The following is a 27,794-nucleotide window of genomic DNA, read 5'->3' on the forward strand; positions in this document are numbered from 1 at the left end:
AAAAAAAATGGTATTCCATTAACTACAACAAACTATGCATGAGTGCTGAATGTGAAAATGGAAAATTGCAATGGATACCGAGATGAGTGCTCACTATTCAAATAACACATGGAATTTAGTGGATTTGCCTAAGGATAGAAAGGCAATAGGCAACAGATGGGTATTTACCAAAAAGGATGACGGTAGATACAAAGCTAGACTAGTAACACAGGGATTTAGTCAGGTTCCAGGGGAAGGCTACTTGACGACGTTCAGTCCTGTGATCAGATGAGTCTGTGAAGCTACTTCTAGCATTCAGTGCTGTTGATCAGAGAGTAATTCACCAGATGGATGTTGATACCGCATTTTTGAACGGTACTGTAGAAGAAACACTTTATATGAAACAGGCTGTAGGTTTTGTAGATGAAGCTGAACCAGAGAAGGTGTGCAAGTTGGAGAAATCGTTGTACGGATTGAAACAGGCACCAATATGTTGGAATACTACAATAATGAAATTTCTCACTGAGCATGGATTCAAAAGGACTGAGAGTGAACTAGGACTATATAGTAAGGATGATATAATTCTAGGATTGTACGTGGATGATATACTCATCTCAGGAAAAGGATACTATTGAGATTGAAAAAGTAAAGAAACTTCTCTCGCTGAGGTTCAAAATGAAGGATTTAGGAATAGCAAGGAAGTTTCTAGGAATAAATATCGAGCAAAGAACCGATGGAATAAGTATCTGCCTCAATGACTATATTGAAAAGATTCTAGAGGAATTCAATATGAGAGACGCTAACTCTGTTGCAACTCCGTCGATAGTTGGTCAAGACTTACACAAAACTGATGATTCACCAGAATGTGATGCAAGTAACTATCGTTCATTGGTCGGTAAGCTATTATTTGCTGCGACTACTGTAAGAACTGACATCAGCTATTCTGTAGGGATGCTCAGTAGGTATTTGTCTAAACCAACAGAGAAACATATGAAATGTGCTAAGCATATGCTTAGATATTTGAAAGGCACCCAAAATGTGGGACATAACTACAACAGAGACAGCAGATTGCTGATTTATTGCGACAGTGACTGGGGAAGTGACTCTAGTGATAGGAAATCAATTACAGGGTATATTGTGCAATATGGAGGAGCTCCAATTTCATGGAAAAGCAAGAAACAACCTACGGTGGCTTTGTCAACCACTGAAGCTGAGTATCTTGCTTTGACAGAAGCTATTAAAGAAGCCATGTGGATGGCTCAGCTCTTCAAACAATTGAATATACCATTGAAACTTCCAATTCCTGTCTATGAAGATAATAATTCGTGTATTCTCCTTGCGGAACATCCTGTGTTCCACCAGCGCACAAAACACATTGATATTCGCTATCACTTTATAAGAGAGCACATTATTCAAGATGAAATAAAGTTATGTCAAATTGATACCAATTACCAGATTGCAGATATGCTAACCAAGGCATTGAATAAGGTAAAGTTTACAAATCTACGTGGGTTAGCTGGAATGACGAATATTAGGATTAAGGGGAGATAATGAAATATTTGGTGATGAAATATTTTAGTGAGAATGCAATTTATTTGAGAAAATGCAAACAGGTTGCAAAACGAAATAAATACTTGATTGAGTTAACAATGGGAATACTACCAGTGAATATTCCCATTCTAAGACAAATTGGATGACTATGAGCCGATAAAAAGGTTAATTAAACTATTCATTACTGGTTTAAGTAATACCCATTACCGTTAATGGAAACAGCGTTCAAATGTGTAATCCCAATATTCTACTATATAAGGAGGTCAATTTAAAAGGTATTCCGATTGTATTTTAGATAGTAAGTAATATATACTTGAAATTATTGATTATATTGTGCAAACTGTTATATTGTGTAAAACCTAAAAAAAAAAAAATAGAAAAACAAATACTGAAATGAGTTCCCCCTTAGAGAAATTACTTCAAGATAACATCCAATGAGGAGTCAGATTCACTAAACGGCAAAGCTTTCACAATAGGCTGTCCTACGAGATTCAAACCATCCAATGGTAACGATGAGGCCACAATAGAACTGTATTCCATATCGGAAGTATGGAATACATCCAATAATATTTATTTGCAGCTTTTCTCATATATTTTCTCAATTAATTCTGACTTCGCATAAAATATACTGATATATTTCAACACCTGATACTGACCTGATAATGTATGCCACTTCCGAGAATTTACTTCAACATTATTGGGTTATAAAAGAATTTGCAGCTGCTTTATATAATTTCTCAATTAATTCTGACTTCTCATAAAAAATCGTAATATATTTCAGCAAGATTAACATCCACAAATTGCAGACATGTTTACAATAGGATTAAATAAAGTTAAGTTCCAGGTGTTGAAGTAAATTCTCGAAAGTAGCATACATTATCAGGTCAGTATCAGGTTAGGTAATCAGTCAGTCAGTTAATCAGTTAGTCAGTGTCAATTATAATATATAATTTACTTAATCTCTATATAAATTCTGTATTCAAGGAGGTCCAAAGACCTCTTTATATAGTTCAATATTTCCACAAGAATAGGAGTACGCTTCCCGTTGTTTCCAGGTAAACGGCCAATGGGAAGGCAGATTCATTAGATCTACGAGGCTTGTTATCTGTATTTATCATTCAAGATAAGGAGCTATCCAATGATAACTCATTATACACTTGAACAATTACAGATAAGCTTATCGTTATCATTTGAACAATGAGCCTTGTAGATATGGTATTGTATTCAAATAAAATAATCAGAATAACAATGTTTCGCAGCCAGTTTATATAAACTCTCAATTAATTCTGACTTCGCATAAAATATACTAAGATATTTCAACAGCAGCCAGTTTATATAAACTCTCAATTAATTCTGACTTCGCATAAAATATACTAAGATATTTCAACACTTCCCCTTAATCCTAATTCTTGTCATTCCAGCAAGACTTCTCAAGTCCTGGAACTTAATCTTATTTAATCCTTTTGTAAGCATGTCCGCAATTTGTGTATGGGTGCTAATCTGACAAAGTTTAATTTGTTTCTTTATTATATGCTCTCTTATGAAATGATGGCGTATGTCAATATGCTTAGTGCGCAGGTGAAATACAGGGTGCTCTGCAAGGAGTATACATGAGTTATTATCTTCGTGGATCGAGATGGGTAATTGTAATGGCACACGCATCTCGTCAAACAACATTATGATCCATAGCGCTTCTTTGGTAGCCTCACCCAATGCGAGATATTCAGCTTCAGTGGTCGACATTGCCACTGTAGTCTGTTTCTTGCTTTTCCACGAGATAGGAGCTCCTCCATATCTAACAATGTATCCTGTAATTGATTTCCTGTCGCTCTTGTCACTAGCCCAGTCACTATCACAATATATATCCAATGAGCTGTCTCCAGTATAATGGTGGCCGATATCTTGGGTTCCTTTAAGATATCTGAGGACATGTTTGGCACATTTCATATGCATCTCAGAGGGTTTGGCTAAGTGTCTACTAAGTATTCCAACAGCGTACGCAATATCTGTTCGAACAGTAGTAGATGCAAATAATAGCTTTCCTACTAGAGAGCGGTACCTGGTGGCATCACATTCTTCTGTGTTGTCCTTGTGTAAGTCCTCTCCGGCCAATGTCGGAGTTGTCACCGTGTTTGCATCAGTCATTTCAAAGTCCTGCAAGACCTTTCCAATGTAGTCATAGAGACATATCTTGATACCATTGGTATCCTGTGCAATATTAATTCCTAGAAACTTCTTCGCAACCCCTAAGTCTTTCATTTTAAACTTCAGTGCGAGCATTTTCTTTACATCTTCAATTTCCTTCATATCCTTTCCTGATATAAGGATATCATCAACATAGAGGCCAATAATTATGTTCCCTCGAACGTATATGCCTAACTCAGTGTCAATTCGGTTGAACCTATGTTCAGCAAGAAAATCTGAAATTGTAGTATTCCAACATATCGGTGCTTGTTTCAATCCATACAACGATTTGTTCAACTTACAGACTTTCTCTGGTTCATTCTCATTAATAAATCCAACAGGCTGTTTCATATAGAGTGTTTCCTCAACAGTACCGTTCAAAAATGCGGTATCTACATCCATCTGATGGACAACTCTATTATCAACAGCACTGAATGCTAGAAGTAGCTTCACAGATTCATATCTGATCACAGGACTGAAGGTATCTAAGTAGTCTTCCCCTGGAACCTGACTGAAGCCCTGTGCTACTAGTCTAGCTTTGTATCTACCATCATCTTTCTTGGTAAATACCCATCTGTTGCCTATTGCTTTTCTATCCTTAGGCAACAGTACTAAATCCCATGTATTATTTGAGTAGTGAGCACTCATCTCACTATCCATGGCGATTTTCCATTTTTCAGCTTCGTCACTCAGCATTGCCTGTTTGTATGTTACTGGTACACCATCTTTCTTGGTACTAACAACATAGGCGTGTGACATGAAATAACCAGATCCTCTGACAACAAGCGAGGAGTCTGATTCAGTATGCAGTGTTTCATATTTCAGTTTCTTAGAAGGTTCAGTTTCTCCATCCGACGATACTTCTGATCTTCTACGCAGTCTATCAGGCATAGTAATAGCTCTTCTTCTCCTCACAGGTTCATCAACATAATCCTCATCATCAGACTTATCAAAGTTATCGTGATGACGTTCATAGAAAGAAGTAGCGTAGTCTTCCCCTGGAACCGAAGCTTCTGAGTCAGAAATGTACTCGATACGAGGACGAGACACCTCTTGCGTTACGAGAGGGGACAACGGTTCAACCACTCTAGGAGTGGTGGTAATACCAGGAGAGGACGACAGCGAACCACGAGAAGGTGGGCCCACGATATCCATAGATGGCCCATCGACAGGAGACGCAAGATCCTGAGGGACCATAGAATCATGGGACGAAAAATCAGATTCAATATCAGACATGTCGACATCCAGCACAGGTGGCGACATAAGAGTACCGGGGAGCTCAGCAGTAGCTCGAATCCCGGGAATGGATGAAAACGAAGACAGCGACGACGACAGCGAGCCTATAGAGGCAATATCCCGGGGAATGTTAGTCATAGTTTGAAACGGAAACACAAATTCGTCAAACTTCACATTATTACTAACAGCAACTTTGCCAGAGTCGAGATCGAAAATACGATATGCATGTTGGGTTTGGGCATAACCAAGCATAACACCTCGAATAGACCGAGGAGACAACTTCGACGATCTCAATTGTTGTGGAATAAGAGCATACGCCATGCATCCAAATGGGCGCAAATGGTCCCACTGGGCATGACTCTTATACCACCGTTGATAGGGATATTGCTTATCAATAGCAGTCGACGGTAATCTATTAAGAAGATAAGTAGCACACGCTACAGCTTCGGCCCAAAAACACAGGGGCGTGGATGCATGAAACATCATGGCACGACATTTTTCATTGATCGTACGAATGGCTCGTTCACTGACGCCATTCTGATGACTATTGTACGCAACAGTGGTTTGGTGAGTGATCCCTTGAGCTTTAAGAAATTGCTGCAATTGGGACGACATATACTCACCACCATTATCGGTGCGAAAAGTAACCGGCTTGTAGCCACCACGATTATGAAAGAATCGTTCAGACTGAAGAAAATATGAGCGCGCACACTCATATACATCAGATTTTTGTTTAACAGGATACACTGCCATATAGTGAGTGTAATCATCAACAAAGACAACATAATATAAGTCTTGGGTTAGACTCGGCTGGGAAAACGGCCCACAGACATCAGAGTGGACAAGCTCCAACGGAGTCTTCACAGTGCGACCGGAAGTGGTCGACGTTTTAGGGAGAGCGTGCGTAGCCTTCGCACGAATACACGACTCACAAAGGGAATCCTTCGATTCCGACTTCAACGCAGCAGCATACGAAGGACATAAGGTGCCAATGCGTTGCGCAACCTTACGACTTGGATGACCAAGACGAGAATGGGCATCCATTGTAGCAGTAAACGCAGTGCCAGCTGATACATTATGAGCAGGCAAGCATGGGAGTGAAAATTGATAAAGATCATCCTTCGTAAGAGCAGCAACCTGAAGGCCTAAACGAAGGTCAACGATACCATCGGGTAGAAGGTGGAATGTTGAACCTCCTTTAGATGCACGGCTAACCGAGATTAAATTACGACCGCAGGAAGGAACATACTGCACATCCTCAACGGGGAGTATAGAACCATCAGGTAACGTAAATTTCAATGTTCCAGTACCAAGGATCTTGAACGTGGTAGCAGGGTCAAGTCCAGCAATGGTACCAGAGTTATCAGGATTAAAATCATGAAGTAGGTCCTTCTGATGCGTAATATGAACAGACGCACCAGTATCAAGAAGGAAGACATCACTATGGCTATCAGTAGCAGCTGCACAACCATGAGATACCGAGGCAGAAGACGTCTGGTGACCGGTGTCAGCATAGGCAGCAGTGTGCTGACTAGGTTTGGGGACCAAGTAACTAAGCCCACATACAGCATTGGTGGGAGAGACGCTGGGTTTCTCCTCAGTATATGTCACAAAATAATTGGGCTTATTCGTCGGCTTCGGTGGTTGCAGATTCCAATACTCGTCATCACTTCGAGAGGGACAGACATTCAGTTTGTGGCCAATGCCACCACATTTGAAACAAGTCAACTTAGACTTGATCATAATTCTTCGAGGGTTTCGCTGCAGGACCACAAGAGCCATACTAGACTCATCGGACACGGGGGAACTTGTCTCGTGAAGAATCTCAGAGATCCCGTCTTTCAATGCAAGCCAATTAAGACGGGAGGGAACGTATTCGTCAAGACGAATAATAACGTTCTTAACAGTGCTGTTATTAACACAACTGTGAAAGAAGAGAATCCGCTGGCCTTCATCCAAAGGAAGAAGGTCCAGGTCAGCATCTTCAAGAAGTTGAATCTTAGCAGCAAGCGATACAGTAGAATCAAAAAGCTGACGGGTTAACGTGGAATGGAGCTCTAAATGCTGCTTAACAGAAATAGTTCCAAAGTCGCGGAATAGAGCATGCCATAAATTAAGTCCACGTAAACCACGTTTAGTACAGTACGTCGCATAAACAGCAGACGTAATGCACTTTTTCAAAAGCTTGTCAAGGATCAGATCAAACTTAAGTCTAATCACATTCCGTTCAGTGTCAGTAAACTCACTAACACCAGGAATATCCACATTACTTAGATACAGATCTAAGTGGCAGTCAAGGTCCAGCAGTCTGGACTTTACCATAGCAGCCCAAAGTTTGTAGTTATCAATACCACGGAGCTTATCCTGCTCCGTAACATCAAAGTCCAAAAAGTGGCTCATAACCTGTTGAAGTAAATTCTCGAAAGTAGCATACATTATCAGGTCAGTATCAGGTTAGGTAATCAGTCAGTCAGTTAATCAGTTAGTCAGTGTCAATTATAATATATAATTTACTTAATCTCTATATAAATTCTGTATTCAAGGAGGTCCAAAGACCTCTTTATATAGTTCAATATTTCCACAAGAATAGGAGTACGCTTCCCGTTGTTTCCAGGTAAACGGCCAATGGGAAGGCAGATTCATTAGATCTACGAGGCTTGTTATCTGTATTTATCATTCAAGATAAGGAGCTATCCAATGATAACTCATTATACACTTGAACAATTACAGATAAGCTTATCGTTATCATTTGAACAATGAGCCTTGTAGATATGGTATTGTATTCAAATAAAATAATCAGAATAACAATGTTTCGCAGCCAGTTTATATAAACTCTCAATTAATTCTGACTTCGCATAAAATATACTAAGATATTTCAACAGCAGCCAGTTTATATAAACTCTCAATTAATTCTGACTTCGCATAAAATATACTAAGATATTTCAACACCAGGACTCGAAGAGTCTTGCTGGAATGATAAGAATTAGGATTAAGGGGAAGTGTTGAAATATATTTATGCGAGAGTCTGAATTAATTGAGAAAATACATTAAAAAGCTGCAAATAAATATTATTGGATATATATTTCATAAAACCGAAATGCCGTTTTATATTCGATTGTTACAACATGAAAATTACTTTTGCCTTGTGGCTGTGCAAGCTATCATTGGATAGTTTCTATCTCGGACGACAGGCTATTGTAAGAAAGCCTTAGGGTCTCATAAACCTATCTTCTCATCAGATGTTAACTTGGAAACATCGGAGAAGTGATCCTATCCTTGTAGGAATTCTTGCACTATATAAAGAGGTCTATGGACCTCATAGAATACAGAATTTATATAGAGAAGTAGATTATATATTATAATTGAGATACTCAAACTAACAAAGTAAAGACTTATCAAATGAACGCATCAAACATCGACTTGGACAATTTACTTCAATATCGATTTGCCAGACAATTCTATAGTATTCAGAGACTAAATGAATTATATTTCATAATATCGACTTGTGCTTATTGAGTATTTGATATCATATTTGAAATGACTTCACTTTTAGAAAAAAATTGCTTTAAGGAATCAATTGAAAAACAAGTAAATGTACATCGAATATAGAAGGATAATTTGGATTAATGATATATTTCAAGTAGGCCTTGGGCGTCTACGAAATTCGTGAATGATGATAATTTGATATAACACCATGCCTATATTTCTAGAACATTCTGAGTTATCTATATTTAAATATATTGAAATGAAAAATAAAAATGCTATCTTAAAATGTGGTACATAAATGTACAATTAATATAGAAACCGAGACATACATTATTCCTCGCTTTCAACTTCTTTCTTTACGTCAATATCGTGTCTTCTTCCATCATCTAAATCAATTTCATCAAGTTTAACCCATTTCGTTTTATTAACAATTTTAAAGAAAACGAATAGCACGACAAAAAATGGCAAAAGTATGTAAGCGTCAACAAAATTAGCAGCATCAAATGGTTTAAAATATGACCAACCTTGAACTAAACCTAAAAATATACAAAAAAATAAACCAAATATTGCTAACCAAGGAAACCATAATGCTTTATATGGTAATTCATCGATAGATCTACCTTGGAGTTTCCAAGCTTTGCGAAACCTAAAATGAATATAGCAAACGGACCCCCAAACAATGAAAACAGCAACACCTGATAAATTAACAATATAGTCATATGCATCTGCAGCACCAGTACTAATATTCATCAACGAAATCAAACCAAATAAATTCATTAAAATTACCGACATATAAGGAACACCTTGCCCATTAACTCTGCGGAGGAGCTTAGGTGCAAATCCTTCAGCTGCTAAATTAACAATCGTTCTTGAACCAATGTAAATCGAACTATTAATAGCAGATACACATGTTATCAAGATAAATGCATTAATTAAGTGACCCGCTTGAGCCCAACCAGCCCTAACAAGAGCAATAGTCATTGGTGATTGCAATGTCTTCGAGCCATCGTTCAATGATGGATCATTATAAGGAACAGTCATCCCATAACTAATAGCAATTCCCATATAAACAATGACAATTCTCCAGAACGTTTGCCTAATTGCTTTTGGAATGGCAGTTGACGGGTTCCTAGTTTCAGCTGCAGCGATCGCAATAGATTCTGTTCCAGAATAAAAAGTGGAAGCAAACACAAATGTACTAGCCACCCCTTTAAAGCCATCACTGAAGGCTCCTGGATTGTTCCAGTATTCGAAACCAAATGCTGGTCTTCCTTTGACACCTCCCGCCACATAAACTATCGAGAAGATGTAAAAAACGACCAAACCGAGAAGCTTAAACAAAGCTAACCAATACTCAGCTTCACCAAAGGCTCCAACTCCTAAAAATTGAAAGGCTAAAAAGGCTGCCCAGAAAATCAAGATGTAACCATATAATGGAACCTCTGGACCCCAAAATTGCATTATGGAACCAACAGTATTGTATTCATTTGCTAAAACTGCAACCCAAACGATAACATAGTTCCATCCAACAGTTCCACCGAATGCTGGATCCACAAATTTATTACCTAATGTCGAAAATGCTCCTCCCGTTGGATATATTGTGGCTAATTCCCCCAATGATTGCATCATACTAAATGCAACTAGACCTATGAAGCCAAATCCAATAATTAAACTTGCTGGCCCACCATTTTTAAGGGCCAAGGATGCACCTATAAGAATACCAGGACCAATAATACCAGCTAATGCAATCAAAGAAACATGTCTATTTTTAAGATTTCTCTTTAAATGGACAGTATTATCACTTGAAAGATCCGATAGCGAATGGTCCACTTCTATATTTGATTCAACTTTTGAATTCGGTAGCATTTTTTAAATTTGTTGATATAGTTACGCTTTATCATAGAACAAAAACCTTTTTATTTATAAGGCTTCGTATCAAAACTGTGGCACGTGAAGCGATACAATATTATTAATTACGGAAAAAACTTCAGCAAATTATATAGAAAATTGTGGCGACAGAAACAGGGTATCTAACGTCTTCAATTATTGCGATGAGCAGCTACGAATAGTATAGGACACGTACTATGTGTGGTCAGCTATATTGTGACTAGTAGTAGACACTAGATATATATGCAGCTAATTATGCGAGCGAGCGTAATTATGTCAAGAAGTATCGTTTGAATTTCATATGCATAAATGGCGTAAAACAGGATAAAATAGGGAACAATTACGGAAATATTCACATTCAGTGCACAACTACAAGTAAATTACGACCTAAAAAATATGTAGTGGAGATTTGCCAGATTTTCTCGTCATTTGGAACTAACCATTATCGAGTGTATCACACACGGACAAATCTAACCACACGATCCTGCTAAAAGAACATGGACGGTTGTATCAAAAGTGTCCAAGCTCCGTTAACAGGCTTAATCTTCTCCATAAACAGAACCCATAATTCTATGGAAACATAAGAATCTGAGGCAGAAACAGGAGTGTGTTGAAAATTAGAAATAATTATCACTTTGAAATGATAGTACAAATTTTCTCAGTGAAATGAACATGTATTAAATTATAGACGTCAACAATGGATAATCATACTGTAGAAGCGATTATTGTATCGTAGCTCTAAGAAAAGCTTCAGTAAAAAAAAAGTAATTAATTTCTATCGAGTAAAAATTTTATTCAAACCAGAATTAGAGAAATATTACCCGGATATACTCTCAACTCAACCCTAGACTTCCTAATCAGACAAGTTATACGCTAAGTAAATTTGCAAATCTAATATAGAAACTTTAAAATTTCAAGTTAAATGAATTCGATAGCAGAACAAGCATGAAAAATTTAGTATCAATGCCGCAAAGGAAACTACAGTAGATTTAATGGACAATGATGATAGAACCATTAAGAAGAATTTAACTAATGGGACATATCAGGAAGCGTTAGAAGTACTATCCAGGAAAATCAATGAGAATTTGCTCGAGACATCAAAGGATAATGTTAATAATATACTCCCTGAAGTGAACACTAATACAAAGAAAATTGATACGTTGTATCAACAATTAAGTCATCATAACCAACAAGCATGTGCCAATAAAGAAAATTTGGATAATCATATTTCATATTTATCTAATCAACTATCAAGTTTAACTAGCCTAAATAATGAGTTAATTCAATTGGATGGAATAAATTCCCAAAAAAACACGGTCTCAACTAATAATAAAAGCAATTTCGAATTAGATAATTTGGTGGTACCTGATCTGGCATTGGTTAACCAATTATATGATATCGTAAGTGAGATTAAAGCGACGAAGGATACTATATGTTTGATAGGTGGAAATTTCCAATCAGAATCAGAAATTATAAATGATAGTAGAATGGATGCATGCGTGAAAGCGGTCAGAGGTTTATTTAATGGTTGAAAAAAGTCAACTTTATTTAAATTCTTAATGAATAATATCCGATCACAATGCTCTTTACTTCTAAATTTGTATTGTTCTGCATAACGTTTGCTGCCTGAATTATCTCCCAATATGTGACAGATACTAAAGTCGATATCTCTCCCAGACTTTTGACTTCATGTGATGAAATATTTGAACCATATCCCAAGTGCCCTAAAGGTGAATTATGTATCCCTGCTGTATCATTTCAATTTGACTGGTGTCTGGTAGGATTTAATGACAGAACTGAATGTAATTCATGGAGATACGATAAGTCCTATGATATCTACACTGGTTGTCAATATCCAGTCCATAAGAGTGATTCTTTGTACTGTTTCCAAAAAAAGGAGTGTACTTTATCTAGTTCAGTTACAACTTCGTCGGGTTCAACTACTGGCGCATCTAGTTCAGTCGCCTCGTCTAGCCCAGTTGTCTCCTCTAGTTCAGTTGTCTCCTCTAGTTCAGTTGTCTCCTCTAGTTCAGTTGTCTCATCTAGTCCAGTTGTCTGAGCTTATTATATAGTAATTTGAGATTAAGTAAAATATATATTATAATACTGATTATACTGTTTAAAAAATTTGAAAAATTAAAAATGAATACTGATAGGACTTCACCTTTAGAAAGATTACTTCAAGAAACAGCACTAAATGCTAGAAGTAGCTTCACAGATTCATATCTAATCACAGGACTGAACGTAGTCAAGTAATCTTCCCCTGGAACCTGACTAAAGCCCTGTGCTACTAGTCTAACTTTGTATCTCCCATCATCTTTCTTGGTAAATACCCATCTGTTGCCTATTGCCTTTCTATCCTTAGGCAACAGTACTAAATCCCATGTATTGTTTGAGTAGTGAGCACTCATCTCACTATCCATGGCGATTTTCCATTTCTCACATTCATCACTCAGAATAGCTTGTTTATATGTCACTGGTACACCATTTTTCTTTATACTAACAACATGTGCATGTGACATGAAATAACCAGACCCTTTAACAACAAGCGAGGAGCCTGAGTCAGTGTACAGAGTTTCATTCAGTTTCTTATATTTCAATTTCATATAATGTTCAGTTTCATCATCAGACGATAACTCTGACCGTCTACACAGTCTTTCGGGCAACGTAATAGCTTTTCTTCTTCTTATTGGTTCAACATAGTCCTCATCATTCGAGTTATCAATAACTTCATTATAATCTTCCCCTGAAGCAGAATGCTCAGAATCAGAAATATATTCAATAAGAGGACGCAGTTTCCGACTCGCTGGAATTGGGGGTGATGATGGTTCAACAACTGCAGGTTCACGTACAGGTGAAGGTAACCGGGCTGACACAGAGCGAATCCGGGACCCAGAAGAAATATTTGTGACAGCACGAGTGGAAGAATCATCAGCCAAACGAGTTGCCTGAACATCCAGGACTGGTACAGCTGACGGGTCACGCATCACAACATACTGATTAGACACTAAATCATCCAGAGCAGGAATCAGGGCATCCAAACTTGGCAGTGGTGTAGATTCACTCATCAGAGTATCCAGCTCAACCTGATCAATAGCCATTGCAGTATCAGGCAACTCATGTGTGGCCAGAACCCCAGGCACTGAGAAAAAGGAAGACACAGACACAGGTGAAGAAGACAGCTTCGACGCAATAACAGAATGTGGAACATTGTTCATAGACCGGAAGGGAAACGCAGATTCATCGAACTTTACATTATTACTAACAACAACTGTACCGGAGTCAAGATCAAACACACGGTACGCATGTTGGGTAGGTGCATACCCAACCATAACTCCTCGAATAGAACGAGGTGACAATTTTGAAGAGCGTACAGATTCAGGAATGTACGCATAGGCCAGACATCCAAAAGGACGCAATCCATCCAACACTGGAAACTTCTTATACCAGTGTTTATACGGATATTCATTCTTTACAGCAGTCGAAGGCAAACGATTAACAATAAAGGTAGCACAATTAATAGCCTCAGCCCACAAGCTAAGCGGCGTATTTGCATCAAACATCATGACACGAGCTTTCTCAGTAAGGGTTCTAATAGCTCGTTCACTTACACCATTTTGATGACTATTATATGGAACAGTAGTTTGGTGAGTAATTCCACGATTAGCAAGATAATCATCAAATCTGGAGGACATATACTCACCACCATTATCAGAACGAAGCGTCACCACACGATATCCACCACGATTGTGAAAGAAACGTTCTGCACGCAAGATGAAATCAGAAATACACACAGGAACAGCAGACTTAGCTGCAATTGGATACACTGTCATATAATGAGTATAATCATCAACAATAACCACGAAATACCGATCATCGGTCAAACTGGGTTGAGAAAAGGGTCCACACACGTCAGAATGCACAAGTTCTAATGGAGCCCGAACAGTGATGCTGTCAGTAGTTGATTTCTTAGGAAGAGAACGTGTAGCTTTTCCACGAGCACACGCTTCACAGATATCTTTAGATTCAGCAGATTTGGAATTCGCAGCCTCAGCATAGGTTGCATAGTGTTTTCCAAGCCTATTTTCAACAGAAGCACTAGGATGTCCGAGACGAGAATGTGCGTTGAAAGTAGCATTCAAAATACGACCCGACGTCGTGGGAGCGGCTTAATAAGAGTGGCAACTTTAAGACCTAAGCGAGATTCATGGACTGCATTGGACAGAAAACAGAACAGCGCGCCATGACGAGTCGCTTTGGAAACCGAAATAAGGTTCCGATCACAAGTTGGAACTAAGTGCACATCACTAAGAGTAAGAGGGGAACCATCCGGCAACAGAAAATGAAGGTCTCCTTTACCAATAATTTCAAACGATGTGTCCGAAGCAAGACCAGTAACAGATCCAGAGATAGCAGAAAAATCATGTAATAGCTCCTTCTGGTGCGTAACATGAAGAGTAGCACCCGAATCAAGATAGAAGCCATCAGAAAAAGTGGAAGTGGAAGTGGAGGCAACCCAAATCTTCCCACGAACCAGACGAGGGGGCAGCGATTGATATTCATCATCAGCAGTAATGTGGCTAGGAGGCTTCAGTTTCCTATAATCAACATCATCAACAGAGGGACACACGTTGGACTTGTGGCCAACGCCACCACATTTAAAACAAACCAACTTGGACTTGATCATAATTCTACGCTGAAGTGATTTCAGTAGAGTAAAAACGGCTTCAGCAACAGTTGGTTCAATAGCGGGCTTAGATGCCGCAATAAGATCACCCATGTCATTTTTCACATTTAGCCAGGTAAACTGCTCAGGCGACAGTTTATAGAGTTGAAGAAGCTTTTCCCGAAGCTTTTCATCACATATCGAGTAGAAACACCAAATCCGTTTCTGCTCAGTAAGAGGGAAAACGTCATAGCTACTCGATTCTAAAAATTCCATCTTTTCAATCAACGAGTCGTTCAGAGTGAAAAGTTTTAAAAGCAATTTCAGAAGCATATCAGCCTCTTGCTTAGCAGTCATTTTTCCAAAATCATCATAAAGACGATTCCAAATAGCAAGTCCATAAAGATTCTTCTCCGACACATGTTTGTGGATAAGATTATCAGGAAGCGTATTTCTCATTAACGCTCCAACAATACCATGATATTGGGAAAGAATCTTTGCTTCGACTCGGGGTTCTAAACCAATAATATCAGCAATTTCCTTAAACCTATTGTTAAGGAACATGTCTAAGTCACAATTGAATTCATACAGTTGATTCAAAATCATAGTAGATCATTCATAGTAGTTAGTAGCACCAGCTAACTTACTCAATTCAGGAAAGAGCGGCTCATAACCTCTTGAAGTAATCTTTCTAAAGGTGAAGTCCTATCAGTATTCATTTTTAATTTTTCAAATTTTTAAACAGTATAATCAGTATTATAATATATAATTTACTAAATCTCCAAATACTATATAATAAGCTCTTCAATCCATCTTTAAGGTTTGTAACCCACTTATTAACCCACTTGGCTTAAACTAGAAATATTTAAGAAGTGCAATCCATTTGTTAACTTGAATAGGAATTTAATATATTTTTGCAACCAGATTACATTTTCTCAAATTAATCGCATGCTCATTAAAAATATGCAATATGAATTTAAGTCTCGTTAAAATATTTCTTTATCTCCCCTTAATCCTAATATTCGTCATACCAGCTAACCCACGTAACACGAATTATTATCTTCATGAACCGGAATTGGAAGTGTCAATGGTATATTCAATTGTTTGAAGAGCTGAGCCATCCACATGGCTTCTTTAATAGCTTCTGTCAAAGCAAGATACTCAGCTTCAGTGGTTGACAAAGCCACCGTAGGTTGTTTCTTGCTTTTCCACGAAATTGGAGCTCCTCCATATTGCACAATATACCCTGTAATTGATTTCCTATCACTAGAGTCACTTCCCCAGTCACTGTCGCAATAAATCAGCAATTTATTATCTCCATTATAATGGTGACCCGTGTCTTGGGTTCCTTTCAAATATCTAAGCACATGCTTAGCACATTTCATGTGTTTCTCAGTAGGCTGGACAAATACCTACTGAGCATTCCTACTGCGTAACTAATATCGGTTCTCACAGTGGTAGATGCAAATAATAGCTTTCCAACCAAAGATCGATAGCTACTTGCATCGCATTCAGACGAATCTATCAGTTTTGTGTAAATCCTGACCAACTAATGACGGAGTTGCAACAGGATTAGCATCACTCATATTAAATTCTTCTAGCACTTTACCAATGTAGTCATTGAGGCAGATACTGATTCCATCTGCTCTCTGCTCAATATTGATGCCTAGAAACTTCTTTACAATTCCTAAATCCTTCATTTTGAATCTCAGCGAAAGAAGCTTCTTCACTTTTTCAATCTCAATACTATTCTTTCCTGAGATGAGGATATCATCCACGTACAATTCTAGAATTATATTATCCTTAATATATAATCCTAGTTCACTCTCAATCGTTTTGAATCCATGTTCAGTGAGAAATTTCATTATCGTAGTATTCCAACATATTGGAGCCTGTTTTAATCCGTACAACGATTTGTTTAACTTACATACTTTATCTGATTCAGCTTCTTCAATGAATCCTACAGGCTGTTTCATATAAAGTGTTTCTTCTACAGTACCGTTCAAAAATGCGGTGTCTACATCCATCTGGTGAATCACTCTCTGATCAACAGCACTAAATGCTAGAAGTAGCTTCACAGACTCATATCTAATCACAGGACTGAACGGGCTAGATGAGGCGACTAGACTAGATGAGGTTGTAACCGAACTAGATGTGACAACTGGACTAGATGAGCCAGTAGTTGAACTCGACGAAGTTGTAAGTGAACTAGATGAGACAACTGAACTAGATGAAGCCACTGGGCTAGATGAAGCCACTGGACTAAACGAAGTTGTTCATTATTACTTCAACTGAACTGATTGGACTTTGTCGTAAGTCAATTACATGTCATTTACTGAATGAATGTCATTATATCTAACTGAACTGATAGTAATTAAACTTATCATTGAGTTATTTATATTAGTATGTAATCCTCTACTGAGAATTAACTTGTTCCATCTGTGACTACTGTTTCACAGAGATATCTAGTTTACCACTCGACTTGACCCTCTACACATGCTTCTACACCATTCATGAGTTATATTAATATTAGCTATTATCTTGTAACATAACTACTGTATTCAATACGAAATTTCGCTCACCGAATATACTGCTCACCCGTTAAAGCATTCACCATCTATACCACCGTAAGAGTTAAGGTATACTTCTCCTACCCAAGCGGAATCCTGCTTTCTATTACTACTCATACCGCCTGCCAAGCAATACTTCGAAGCTGCAGCATAACACCTAGCATCATTAGTACATGGTTGCACATGCTCTACGTTTGAATTATCACCTTGCATTGCTTGAGCACCATGCTTGAATTCGTCCCACAGCCACCAGTCATTGACATAACCACCATTAAAACCCCAGTCATTATATGAAGCCCAATCACCTCCATCACGCTTATGTAATGACGTGCTATTCGCATCTAACCATACATTCCTGGAGCTACGACAATAGTCGCTAGTACCACATCTTTTCCATGTTTCTATAGCGTCTTCAAGCGCATTAATTTCTGCAACAACTGATTTATTATGGTCATGCAGCTCTACATAAAAAGTATAAGCCATGTGTACCATTTCAGTGTCATTCATATGTATCAAACTTTTCACATCAATACCATGGTCAAGATACTCATCACGCTTGTTAAAATGATTACTGCCTATAGGCGTCCCATTGACGATAAACATATCGTCAAATAACGGAAACACTCCTGCTGTACCAAATACTTCTTCGAAAGCGCCTATGAATCTCTTATCATTAGCACTGCCTGAACCATTATCAAATTGCCATCCACCATTCGCGCGGTGAGCTTGCATCAACAGTCCGGCGTATGAAACAAGCGCTGCTATGCCAAGTGACCATGCACACACTGATATTCTCAAAACCATAGCCTCAGGCACTACTATACCAAAATAATCTAAGAATGATGGGGAGCAGCTCACGATAAGCGTTGAGAATACATTTACAGATACACTAGCAAACATTGTGATTGCTCCATCTACTGCATCTTGCCTCCAACCCCTTTTATCTAAAGACATATATCGTTCCATATTCTTTGAAGGGTATAGGTTTTCATTATTACTAACACCTGATTCTACATTAACTAAATCAGTATTATAACTTTCAGTTAACATGTCAACCAGCAGATTGGAAACTAGTGATGTTTCCGGCTCTGAAAAAATACTTATAATAAATATAAAGATTAACATAAGCATCAAAGTTAACATTAAGCCACAGACAATTACTATCATACTCTTTTCTACAACTGCCTTATAGTCTCTTGTGGTTAATTCTTTACTATAATTTCTCTCTACCTCTGCATCATCCCCGTTGTTATCTACTAACCCTTCTTCTAAATGCTTTCTATTATAGGTTAATACCATTTAAGTTAAATACTATATTTCTGTGTCTTACTTGCTCCACGCTTCTGTACACTGATTGATATTCATAATATAAAAGAGTAAAAATTTTATTCAGAATTAGAGAAATATTACCCGGATATACTCTCAACTCAACCCTAGACTTCCTAATCAGACAAGTTATACGCTAAGTAGATTTGCAAATCTAATATAGAAACTTTAAAATTTCAAGTTAAAATGAATTCGATAGCAGAAGAAGCATGAAAAATTTAGTATCAATATTGAATTTTTGTAATTTTGAGATAACTGGATTACAATAATATAAGAATGAAAAAAAAAAATATTGTAGTATTTTTCTAGTTAACTTCATAGATTTGGAATAAGAATTAAAGTGGTTTTATATGCGCAATATAAGGGCCCAATCAAAATTAGAATGTATACCTGAATCTGATAGCATGAGGACATGGTTAGTCTTGTAGTAAAGCATTGTTTATGAATGAAGCAGTATGCTGGGCGAAACTTCATAGATTAGTAGCAAACAAATAATTCACTTGAATAAGATTATATATTCTAGGTTTTATAGATAGTCCTCTATTTCTCAGGCCTTAAATCCGATCTTCTAGGAGCCTCTAATGGATGTAATTGACTGAGGAAGGTGATCGCCCACATTAAGTAGCACATTGATAACCCCAATATAACTGACGATCTCCAAACAGTTGTGTTCTCTTTTGGAGCAAATATCCAAGCTAGTGTGGATAAAGCAGCGGTGATAATAAATGCAATTATAACAGTGTATCTTTAATGGTTAGTAATTATTGCTCATATACTGTAAATTACAACATTCATACATCATTCCATATTGCATCAGTACTAATCAAAGAAAGCAACCCAGCACATATAATCAATCATACATACCCACTCATATTAAACAACTATATTTGAAACAAGCGAAATGTTAATACTAAGTCAATAGAAAACGGAATTGTTCTTCAAAATCTATGAACAAATTCGTGAGATAAAAAACGGGGACACAAAATTACGGAAACCAGATTAGGTGGGAATCACCGTGATAGAGATATATAAACATATATACATGACTGAATTACCTTCGTCAGTAGCCAATTGGCTATATAATGTCCTCCAACCCCAATACACTAACAAGCAAATCACATATACCCATGTATATCAGTTTTTACAAATATACTTGAACAAAGGCTTCAAGATCAGAACAAGTGTTCATACCTCTGGTAATACAGGTCATTCAAACTTATTGATTAATCTATTTGGATCAATCGAAGTCAACAAGGACCTAAGTGTACCTGTGACGATTTGGATTCCTTTGAATTATCCTTATAACATTTCAGAACATACATCCGATGATATCGGGGTGCCAATGGTTTATATCACTCCAGATAATTCAAGAAACTGGTATATAAAACCAGGAAATCATATTGATACACAAGGCAAATTTTATCATCCATATTTATCTAGTTGGTTCCATGAGTATAATAGTCAACCATCGAAATATAATTTACTTCAGTTGGTAAGCACGTTACATAATTCATTTCTGAAAGATGTGCCGATCTTTTATCAGGAGTCGCTAAGTTATATGTCACCTGTTCATACTGTTCTGGATAAATATAAGATTCCTGAAAAGCCAGCGAAGATTCCAATAAATTCACATCTGCCAATACCATTATCAAATAACTCAAACACAGAGTTATCAGACGTTCCACGACATAATACTGAACCAGCTTTATCTCGTGTCCCTTTAAAGTACCAATCTCCTTTACCATTGCCAAATGAAAAGATTGTTGAGAATTCACAGAGAGATCGTGAAATTCCAGTATCAACAGGCAACGAAAAGATAAATTCCCGTCAATTCAATGAATTGAATCAAGTACAAAGTTCTGCTGTGCATCCCGATAATCCGACTGAACAACACAGACATCAAGCCGCAAAGGAAACTACAGTAGATTTAATGGATAATGATGATAGAACCATTAAGAAGAATTTAACTAATCAGACATATCAGGAAGCTTTAGAAATACTATCCAGGAAAATCAATGAGAATTTGCTCGAGACATCAAAGGATAATATTAAAAAAAAACTCCCTGAAGTGAACACTAATACAAAGAAAATTGATGCGTTGTATCAACAATTAAGTCATCATAACCAACAAGCATGTGCCAATAAAGAAAATTTGGATAATCACATTTCATATTTATCTAATCAACTATCAAGTTTAACTAGCCTAAATAATGAGTTAATTCAATTGGATGGACTAAATTCCCAACAAAAAAATACGGTCTCAACTAATAATAAAAGCAATTTTGAATTAGATAATTTGGTGGTACCTGATCTGGCATTGGTTAACCAATTATATGATATCGTAAGTGATATTAAAGCGACGAAGGATACTATATGTTTGATAGGTGGAAATTTCCAATCAGAATCAGAAATTATAAATGATAGTAGAATGGATGCATGCGTGAAAGCGGTCAGAGGTTTAGGAAGAGAATTATTTTGGTTAGAGGTGATGAAGCGTGAAATTGCTGTGAATTCTATGGGTTTATCTAGTTAATGGTTGCGTAGATAGAGTAGGTTACAATATACATTACTGTTTATGGCCAACAAAAAAGCCGCACGATGCATTTTTTTTCAAACGAAAAATTTCTCATAGAAAATTTGATTATCAAAATTAATATTTAGAGATTCATTCATACTTTAATAAACTTCATTACAGTAATGTCTGACGAGTATATCATTAAGCCAGAATCAGTCGCTCCTTCAAAGGATACTTCTGAATGGCCATTATTATTGAAGAATTACGATAAATTATTAGTTAGAAGTGGTCATTACACTCCTATCCCTTCTGGATGTTCTCCATTAAAGAGAGACTTGAAATCGTACATTTCTTCAGGTATCATAAACTTAGACAAACCATCTAACCCATCATCTCATGAAGTTGTCGCTTGGATTAAGAGAATTTTAAGAAGTGAAAAAACTGGTCATTCTGGTACTTTAGATCCTAAAGTTACTGGTTGTTTGATTGTTTGTATTGATCGTGCTACCAGATTAGTCAAATCTCAACAGGGTGCTGGTAAGGAGTATGTCTGTATTGTTAGATTGCATGATGAATTAAAAGATGCTAAAGAAATGGGTAGATCTTTAGAAAATTTGACAGGTGCTTTATTCCAAAGACCTCCTTTAATTTCCGCTGTTAAAAGACAATTAAGAGTTCGTACTATTTACGATTCTAATTTGATTGAATTCGATAACAAGAGAGGTTTGGGTGTCTTCTGGGCGTCATGTGAAGCCGGTACTTATATGAGAACTTTATGTGTTCATTTAGGTATGTTATTAGGTGTTGGTGGTCATATGCAAGAGTTACGTCGTGTTCGTTCCGGTGCTTTGAGTGAAAACGATAACTTAGTTACTTTGCATGATGTTTTGGACGCTCAATATGTTTATGATAACACCAGAGATGAATCCTATTTGAGAAAAATTATTCAACCTTTAGAGACTTTATTAGTTGGCTATAAGAGAATTGTTGTTAAGGATTCTGCTGTCAACTCTGTTTGTTATGGTGCTAAATTAATGATTCCTGGTTTGTTACGTTACGAAGAAGGTATCGAATTGTACGACGAAGTTGTTTTGATGACAACTAAGGGTGAAGCAATTGCAATTGGTATTGCTCAAATGACCACCGTTGATTTACAAGGTTGTGACCATGGTGTTGTTGCTAAGGTCAAGAGATGTATTATGGAACGTGATACTTATCCAAGAAGATGGGGATTAGGTCCAGTCGCTCAAAAGAAAAAGCAATTAAAGGCTGATGGTAAGTTAGATAAATATGGTAGAGCCAACGAGAACACTCCAGAAACATGGAAGAAAGACTATAAGGACCACGATGATGAACCAGCTCCTCCAGTTCCGGAATCTAAATTGGCCGCCCCAGAAATTCAAACTTCTAAAAAATTAATTGAGGAAGTTGAAGTTGAAACTGAAGAAAAGGAAGAGAAGAAGGAAAAGAAGGAAAAGAAAGAAAAGAAAGAAAAGAAGGAAAAGAAGGAAAAGAAGGAGAAGAAGGAAAAAAAGGATAAGAAGAGAAAGGCAGACGATAGCGAAGAATCTTCCGAGAAGAAGAAAAAATCCAAGAAATAAGTGCATACTAAATGATTATTATCGTTTTCTTCCTCCTTTTTATTTTCAGCTACTTTTTTTAATAGATTTCATTCTACATCTACATTCTGTACATTTATTTTATATTGCTTTATAATAAGTTTTTGCAAAATATATCATTTAATTTTAAAATGGCTAAATGTAATAGGTAATATTAATTGTTATGCTAAATGATTAGAGTTATCTTTATTATTTAAATTTATCAATTGAAATTTACTTTCTAGCGAATCATGCAAATACCGCAATTGGGTTTCTATTAATGAACCTTTATCATAGTCACCTTCCTCATGTAGTTGCAAACTGTAATCTTTTAATATAAAAAGATTGACAATCCTCTCATTATCAGAACAGTTTTCCATTGACACTAGCGATAAGCACATTTTTAGTGCCAGCTCTTTATCAGCTAAACTTGTTGACAATAAATAGGTAACATAGTGAATTAATGATATCAAATATGGGAATGAATGCATTGAGTTAGAACCTTTCATTGCGTCATATAAGATTTGTGGATATTCTGAAGATTCGGCATTAACTTTACCACTCCCTGAATAATTATTATCGTAAATACTAAGGAGTAAATTATAAGTGATAATAAGGGTTTGACTTGAACCTGCTAAATTCATATTGAAGCTATTTGAAGTTTTTTTATCCTTTTGATCGAATATCTTGGTCAAATCCAGATACAAATGGGAACGAAATCTGTATGTATCATCTCTATCATTAATAATATTTGTATGCGACGACTTAGTAATTTGATACACTTCGAATTCTGTAAGCATCACAAGATGCAATGTTGAGTAGATATATAGCTCGCTAAATTGACCTTTCGATTGGAAGGTTTCACCACCAACCCCTAAGGAAGATTGTAGAATGGAAGAATATTCTATCGTGTTACTTGGCTCTTGCTCATACAGTGTGAAACTGCGTACTCTCATGTAATAATATTTTGCTGCCTTTAGATCTCCCTTATATTGAAAAAAAATTCCAAATAAATAGAAAATGTTCGGGATCAACAACTTGTAATAACATAATTCTTCATCGCTGAATTTACTGTTGTTATAATTTTCAAGGAATTCATTCAACGGATCTATATTAGTGAAATTTTTATCCAAAAAATTCATCCAAACTTGATAATAATTAATGTAATACCGTATAAAACTTAACCTTATTATTTTCTTCGTCAATTGATTTAGTGGGAAGCATCTTTCAGTATTCCCCATCCCCCTTAGCTCATGCAATTGATTATCTAGTATCTGTAAGCATTTTTGAAAAACTTTCTTAGATTTATACTTCTTATTGTATATTTCAGGCAAAAAGTGAACACCAGTTAGGAAATAAAACATTATGACGAATTCATCAGAATTCAACCACGTTACTCGATAAGACAAATCACTATTCAGGCCATTGCTTGAAGGAATATCAATTTTTATTTTGAAGGTGCCATCTTCTTTCCAAGAGTTCCAGTGCTTCAGTTGTTCCGTCAATATAAAATTGCTAATAAATTGCATTACATCTTTACTTCCGGCACTATCATCAGTATGAATGTATACGGAATATTTCAGTAAGAATAAAATCGCTTGTAGTTGAATAGGATAATTCTCCTCATGGCCGTACATCAATTTTTCAGCATGATTCAATAGCTCTAATGAATGCTTTGGCGATCCTCTATAAAGATGCAAATTGCTTTGGTATATAAAACACAATGCTCTCGTAGTATTGTCGATTTGAGGATCTTGACATAATGATTGTAATACAATCAATCCTGTATTTGGATCTTGGGATAGCAAATTATCTATTTTAAGTAAGGCAAAAAGACTACCAAGACTATGGAGACCAATCATTTTGAAGTTTGATATTCTTTCATTTATATAGTTTAAAGATAATTTGGGATTTGATTTTTCTAGTATCTGTGCAGCCAAAAATTCACATATGAATTTAACTTTGATTAGATTATTTCGAGTTGCAATCGAAATGGCCTTATTAACATAATCGTCTGCTCGATTTATATTTTCTGTTTCAATGAAATAAATTCTAGCTAATTTGAAATATATTATCAGCTCCAAATAAGGGTTTAGACATTTACTGTACTTCCTGATCAATAACAACAAAGACTTGATGGAAATTTTTATCATTTTGAAATATGTCTTTGATCCATTCATTGAGTTTGTATCAAGTACAGTCTCATGTGCCCTATTCAAGAAATAATCTGAGCTTATAACTAGATTATTAACGACCATTTCATTTCTAGTCGAATCTGAATCAAAAAAGACTTCAGACGAGTCCACTGAAATAGTATTCTGGCCTGGACCAGGGATTTTCTGATCCGGAACTAACTGTGTATTGTTCTCTATTATTTCTGATCGGTTGGATGGCTCAAGGTTGTATTTCAGTTTAAAAGTTTGCAGTTCTTCGCTTGTATTATACTTCCGATGTTTGTGTTGATCTTGCACGGAACTTACCAGTGAATATGCATCCTCGTTGTTATAAGAATGAAATGTTCGTTTTGATTTATATGGTGACTGTGGATCAGAATTCAACATATTTTGTGGATCAGCTTCAAATTGGTATTCTTTTCGATTATTGATGGACGAGACAGTAATCGGCTCTTCTGCATCATCTTTATCTGTTGGATATAGAACAGGACTTTTTGGAGACTTCACGATTGGATACGATTTCATATTCTAATTAGTATGTAATATAGTACCTGGATTATATGAATCATTGTATTTTGCTGATATCAAGCGTTTAAATCGTTTAAATTGGTTTAATAGAATAGATCATTATAAATACGCGTAAAAAATTGATGATGTTTATATTACAAATAACTCTTTCCCTTTATGGTTATATAATGCATTATGATACGAGATAACTATCCTTTAAAACTAAATAAAACATAATACACTACGAATTAATACACTCATAAATATCAACACCGAATGAAGGGATCCTAATTTTGTCTATTTCTGTGTAGAGAATTCTTGAAATTTGTCCTGCAATTGTCTTCTTTTGTATCTTTCCTCAGTCAATTGTAATTCATACTGATCATGAATATCTTCAACAATCTTCTTAAACTCTGTTCTTAATATACCGTTACTGGTTGAGCTAGAATTTGTAGACGTGGGTCTACTAGGAATTACAGATTCAGTTTCAATGCCATCCACATCGGTATAGCTCGACGGAAAATTACTAGTTATTGGCGACAATGCAGATAATGCACTATTAGAACTATTAGGAGAAGCAAGTTTGGTGGCACTGTTCTTTATCCCCAATTTATCAATCTTTAACAAATTGAGCTCCTTACGAAGTTTGGATATTTCTCTATCTTTAGCATCAATATTGTCAGAACTATCATACGCGGTACTAGATTGATTAGACAGATTTGTTTTTTTCAATTTGTTCAATTCTTTTTCTAGTATGGAATTTTTCTTACGATATTCTTGAATCACTTTGAGTGAACTTTCCCTCGAATGCTCGTATTCTTTAGATAGATACTGATGAGAAAATCTCAAGTCATTTAATGCAGTTTTATATTCAGCAAGAAGTTTTCCATTGTTTTGCGATTTCTGAGGTGAAGCAGATGTAATAGATGATTCATTTAAAAAAGAATGATCTTGAGAAAAGTCATTCCTAGAAGATGTTTCATCAGCTGATAAGTCCATTGACTTTTCATTGACTGGTGTACGCATCAGAACTGGTTGAGTTGAAAGAATCGTATCAATGCAATCTTGAGCCCATTGAATACGCGATTGTATTGTTTCTGGGTCAGTATTTGCTGAGGGCTGCGGCAACTGAATATTGCGTTGCACCGCAATAGATGCAATATGTGAAAATAAGCTATCAAATGTCTTACTGACCAGCTTCAGCGGTTGTTCTATAAGTGTTGAAGAGGATTTCGGCATTCGTTTAGGTGATGTGAAGGGGGACGACGTTGACAAGGGAGGCCCTGTAACAGATAGAGAAGTCAATTTAATGTCTTCAATGTAACCCAATACCAAGCACGTCAAGTTATGATTGTTTAACTGCAATATCAAATTGTCTAAATATTCACTGACTTGTAAAAGCTGCTGTTGCAAATAATTGTTCAGTTTTAAGAACTTTAATAATAACGGGGCATCCAAATTTAAGCTTTCCTGCTTGTCGGTATTTAACATCTCCGTGAAAAATTGTTGGGATATCCCATATCTTGATAGTAAGTATTGTTTAAATTCTTTTTTATCTTCAATTTCTTGTTTCAACTTCTTTAACCTTGGTAATGTAAGTATTGCATCCTTATTTATCTTGCTAGTGTCGAAGACTGAGTTTTCAATTAATACACGTAAATTTATATAATTAGCCTTGTTATCACCTATAGTTATGTATCCTTCCTCTTCATTATCTGTTATTGGAGTTGACGATAAGCTGGGCACTTCCGCTTCGAGTGTGATATGCTCTTGATCTATGTTTGTTTGTAAATGATTATTAAATGATCCTTGAAGAAACTGGGTATATAACAAGTTCAAATTTGGTAAATCATGATGGTTCTCGTGTAAGTCGGATAACTTGTTTCTGTATTGTTCTTGTAATTGGAACTTAAGCAACTCTGGAGTGGTATTCTTCAAGTTGTAGTTGAGATCGGAATCTCCGCCATGTATAACTTGAAAAGGCGAGCTCTTCATAAGAGCTTCATTGTCAATCATTTTACGTATTCTTCACACTATAGAATTATTCCTAATTGTACACCTTAATCTTGAATAAGTGCTTTTTCTTGAAGCTTGAAAGACTGTGTTTGTCTTTTT

At 36.4% G+C, this 27,794-nt stretch overlaps 9 protein-coding genes across 9 annotated transcripts, besides 7 other annotated features; 3 read left to right on the forward strand and 6 right to left on the reverse strand. All coding sequences in view use genetic code 12, as the record gives it.

Annotated features, from left to right (window-relative positions):
• Nucleotides 1-1,385: a mobile genetic element (relic of Debaryomyces hansenii Tdh5 retrotransposon).
• A 701-nt stretch (nt 1,386-2,086) lies between these two features.
• Nucleotides 2,087-2,174: a long terminal repeat (solo LTR of Debaryomyces hansenii Tdh5 retrotransposon).
• Nucleotides 2,175-2,233: 59 nt separating this feature from the next.
• Nucleotides 2,234-2,316: a long terminal repeat (solo LTR of Debaryomyces hansenii Tdh5 retrotransposon).
• A 59-nt stretch (nt 2,317-2,375) lies between these two features.
• Nucleotides 2,376-7,898: a mobile genetic element (Debaryomyces hansenii Tdh5 retrotransposon).
• Nucleotides 2,914-7,386, reverse strand: DEHA2G11539g (DEHA2G11539p; the record flags this gene model as incomplete). The annotated part of the gene is made up of 1 exon (XM_002770571.1): nt 2,914-7,386. One exon carries the CDS (start codon nt 7,384-7,386, stop codon nt 2,914-2,916), a length of 4,473 nt encoding a protein of 1,490 aa, XP_002770617.1.
• A 1-nt stretch (nt 7,899) lies between the features above and the next one.
• Nucleotides 7,900-8,316: a mobile genetic element (relic of Debaryomyces hansenii Tdh5 retrotransposon).
• A 450-nt stretch (nt 8,317-8,766) lies between these two features.
• On the reverse strand, nt 8,767-10,302 carry DEHA2G11572g (DEHA2G11572p; the record flags this gene model as incomplete). Its single annotated transcript, XM_002770572.1, has 1 exon — nt 8,767-10,302. The coding sequence occupies one exon, from the start codon at nt 10,300-10,302 to the stop codon at nt 8,767-8,769; it is 1,536 nt and encodes a 511-aa protein (XP_002770618.1).
• Nucleotides 10,303-11,315: 1,013 nt separating this feature from the next.
• Nucleotides 11,316-11,855, forward strand: DEHA2G11594g (DEHA2G11594p; the record flags this gene model as incomplete). Its single annotated transcript, XM_002770573.1, has 1 exon — nt 11,316-11,855. One exon carries the CDS (start codon nt 11,316-11,318, stop codon nt 11,853-11,855), a length of 540 nt encoding a protein of 179 aa, XP_002770619.1.
• Nucleotides 11,856-12,509: 654 nt separating this feature from the next.
• Nucleotides 12,510-15,604: a mobile genetic element (relic of Debaryomyces hansenii Tdh5 retrotransposon).
• Nucleotides 15,605-16,035: 431 nt separating this feature from the next.
• Nucleotides 16,036-17,094: a mobile genetic element (relic of Debaryomyces hansenii Tdh5 retrotransposon).
• Nucleotides 17,095-17,583: 489 nt separating this feature from the next.
• On the reverse strand, nt 17,584-18,858 carry DEHA2G11660g (DEHA2G11660p; the record flags this gene model as incomplete). Its single annotated transcript, XM_002770574.1, has 1 exon — nt 17,584-18,858. One exon carries the CDS (start codon nt 18,856-18,858, stop codon nt 17,584-17,586), a length of 1,275 nt encoding a protein of 424 aa, XP_002770620.1.
• Nucleotides 18,859-19,425: 567 nt separating this feature from the next.
• On the reverse strand, nt 19,426-19,757 carry DEHA2G11682g (DEHA2G11682p; the record flags this gene model as incomplete). The annotated part of the gene is made up of 2 exons (XM_002770575.1): nt 19,426-19,630; nt 19,750-19,757. 2 exons carry the CDS (start codon nt 19,755-19,757, stop codon nt 19,426-19,428), a joined length of 213 nt encoding a protein of 70 aa, XP_002770621.1.
• Nucleotides 19,758-19,927: 170 nt separating this feature from the next.
• On the forward strand, nt 19,928-21,418 carry DEHA2G11726g (DEHA2G11726p; the record flags this gene model as incomplete). Its single annotated transcript, XM_002770576.1, has 1 exon — nt 19,928-21,418. The coding sequence occupies one exon, from the start codon at nt 19,928-19,930 to the stop codon at nt 21,416-21,418; it is 1,491 nt and encodes a 496-aa protein (XP_002770622.1).
• Nucleotides 21,419-21,582: 164 nt separating this feature from the next.
• On the forward strand, nt 21,583-23,001 carry DEHA2G11748g (DEHA2G11748p; the record flags this gene model as incomplete). Its single annotated transcript, XM_462038.1, has 1 exon — nt 21,583-23,001. The coding sequence occupies one exon, from the start codon at nt 21,583-21,585 to the stop codon at nt 22,999-23,001; it is 1,419 nt and encodes a 472-aa protein (XP_462038.1).
• Nucleotides 23,002-23,180: 179 nt separating this feature from the next.
• Nucleotides 23,181-25,697, reverse strand: DEHA2G11770g (DEHA2G11770p; the record flags this gene model as incomplete). The annotated part of the gene is made up of 1 exon (XM_462039.1): nt 23,181-25,697. The coding sequence occupies one exon, from the start codon at nt 25,695-25,697 to the stop codon at nt 23,181-23,183; it is 2,517 nt and encodes an 838-aa protein (XP_462039.2).
• A 279-nt stretch (nt 25,698-25,976) lies between these two features.
• DEHA2G11792g (DEHA2G11792p) lies at nt 25,977-27,695 on the reverse strand (the record flags this gene model as incomplete). Its single annotated transcript, XM_462040.1, has 1 exon — nt 25,977-27,695. One exon carries the CDS (start codon nt 27,693-27,695, stop codon nt 25,977-25,979), a length of 1,719 nt encoding a protein of 572 aa, XP_462040.2.
• Nucleotides 27,696-27,794: the final 99 nt, after the last annotated feature.

This window comes from Debaryomyces hansenii (assembly GCF_000006445.2).
Source record: "Debaryomyces hansenii CBS767 chromosome G complete sequence".
Taxonomy (NCBI): domain Eukaryota; kingdom Fungi; phylum Ascomycota; class Pichiomycetes; order Serinales; family Debaryomycetaceae; genus Debaryomyces; species Debaryomyces hansenii.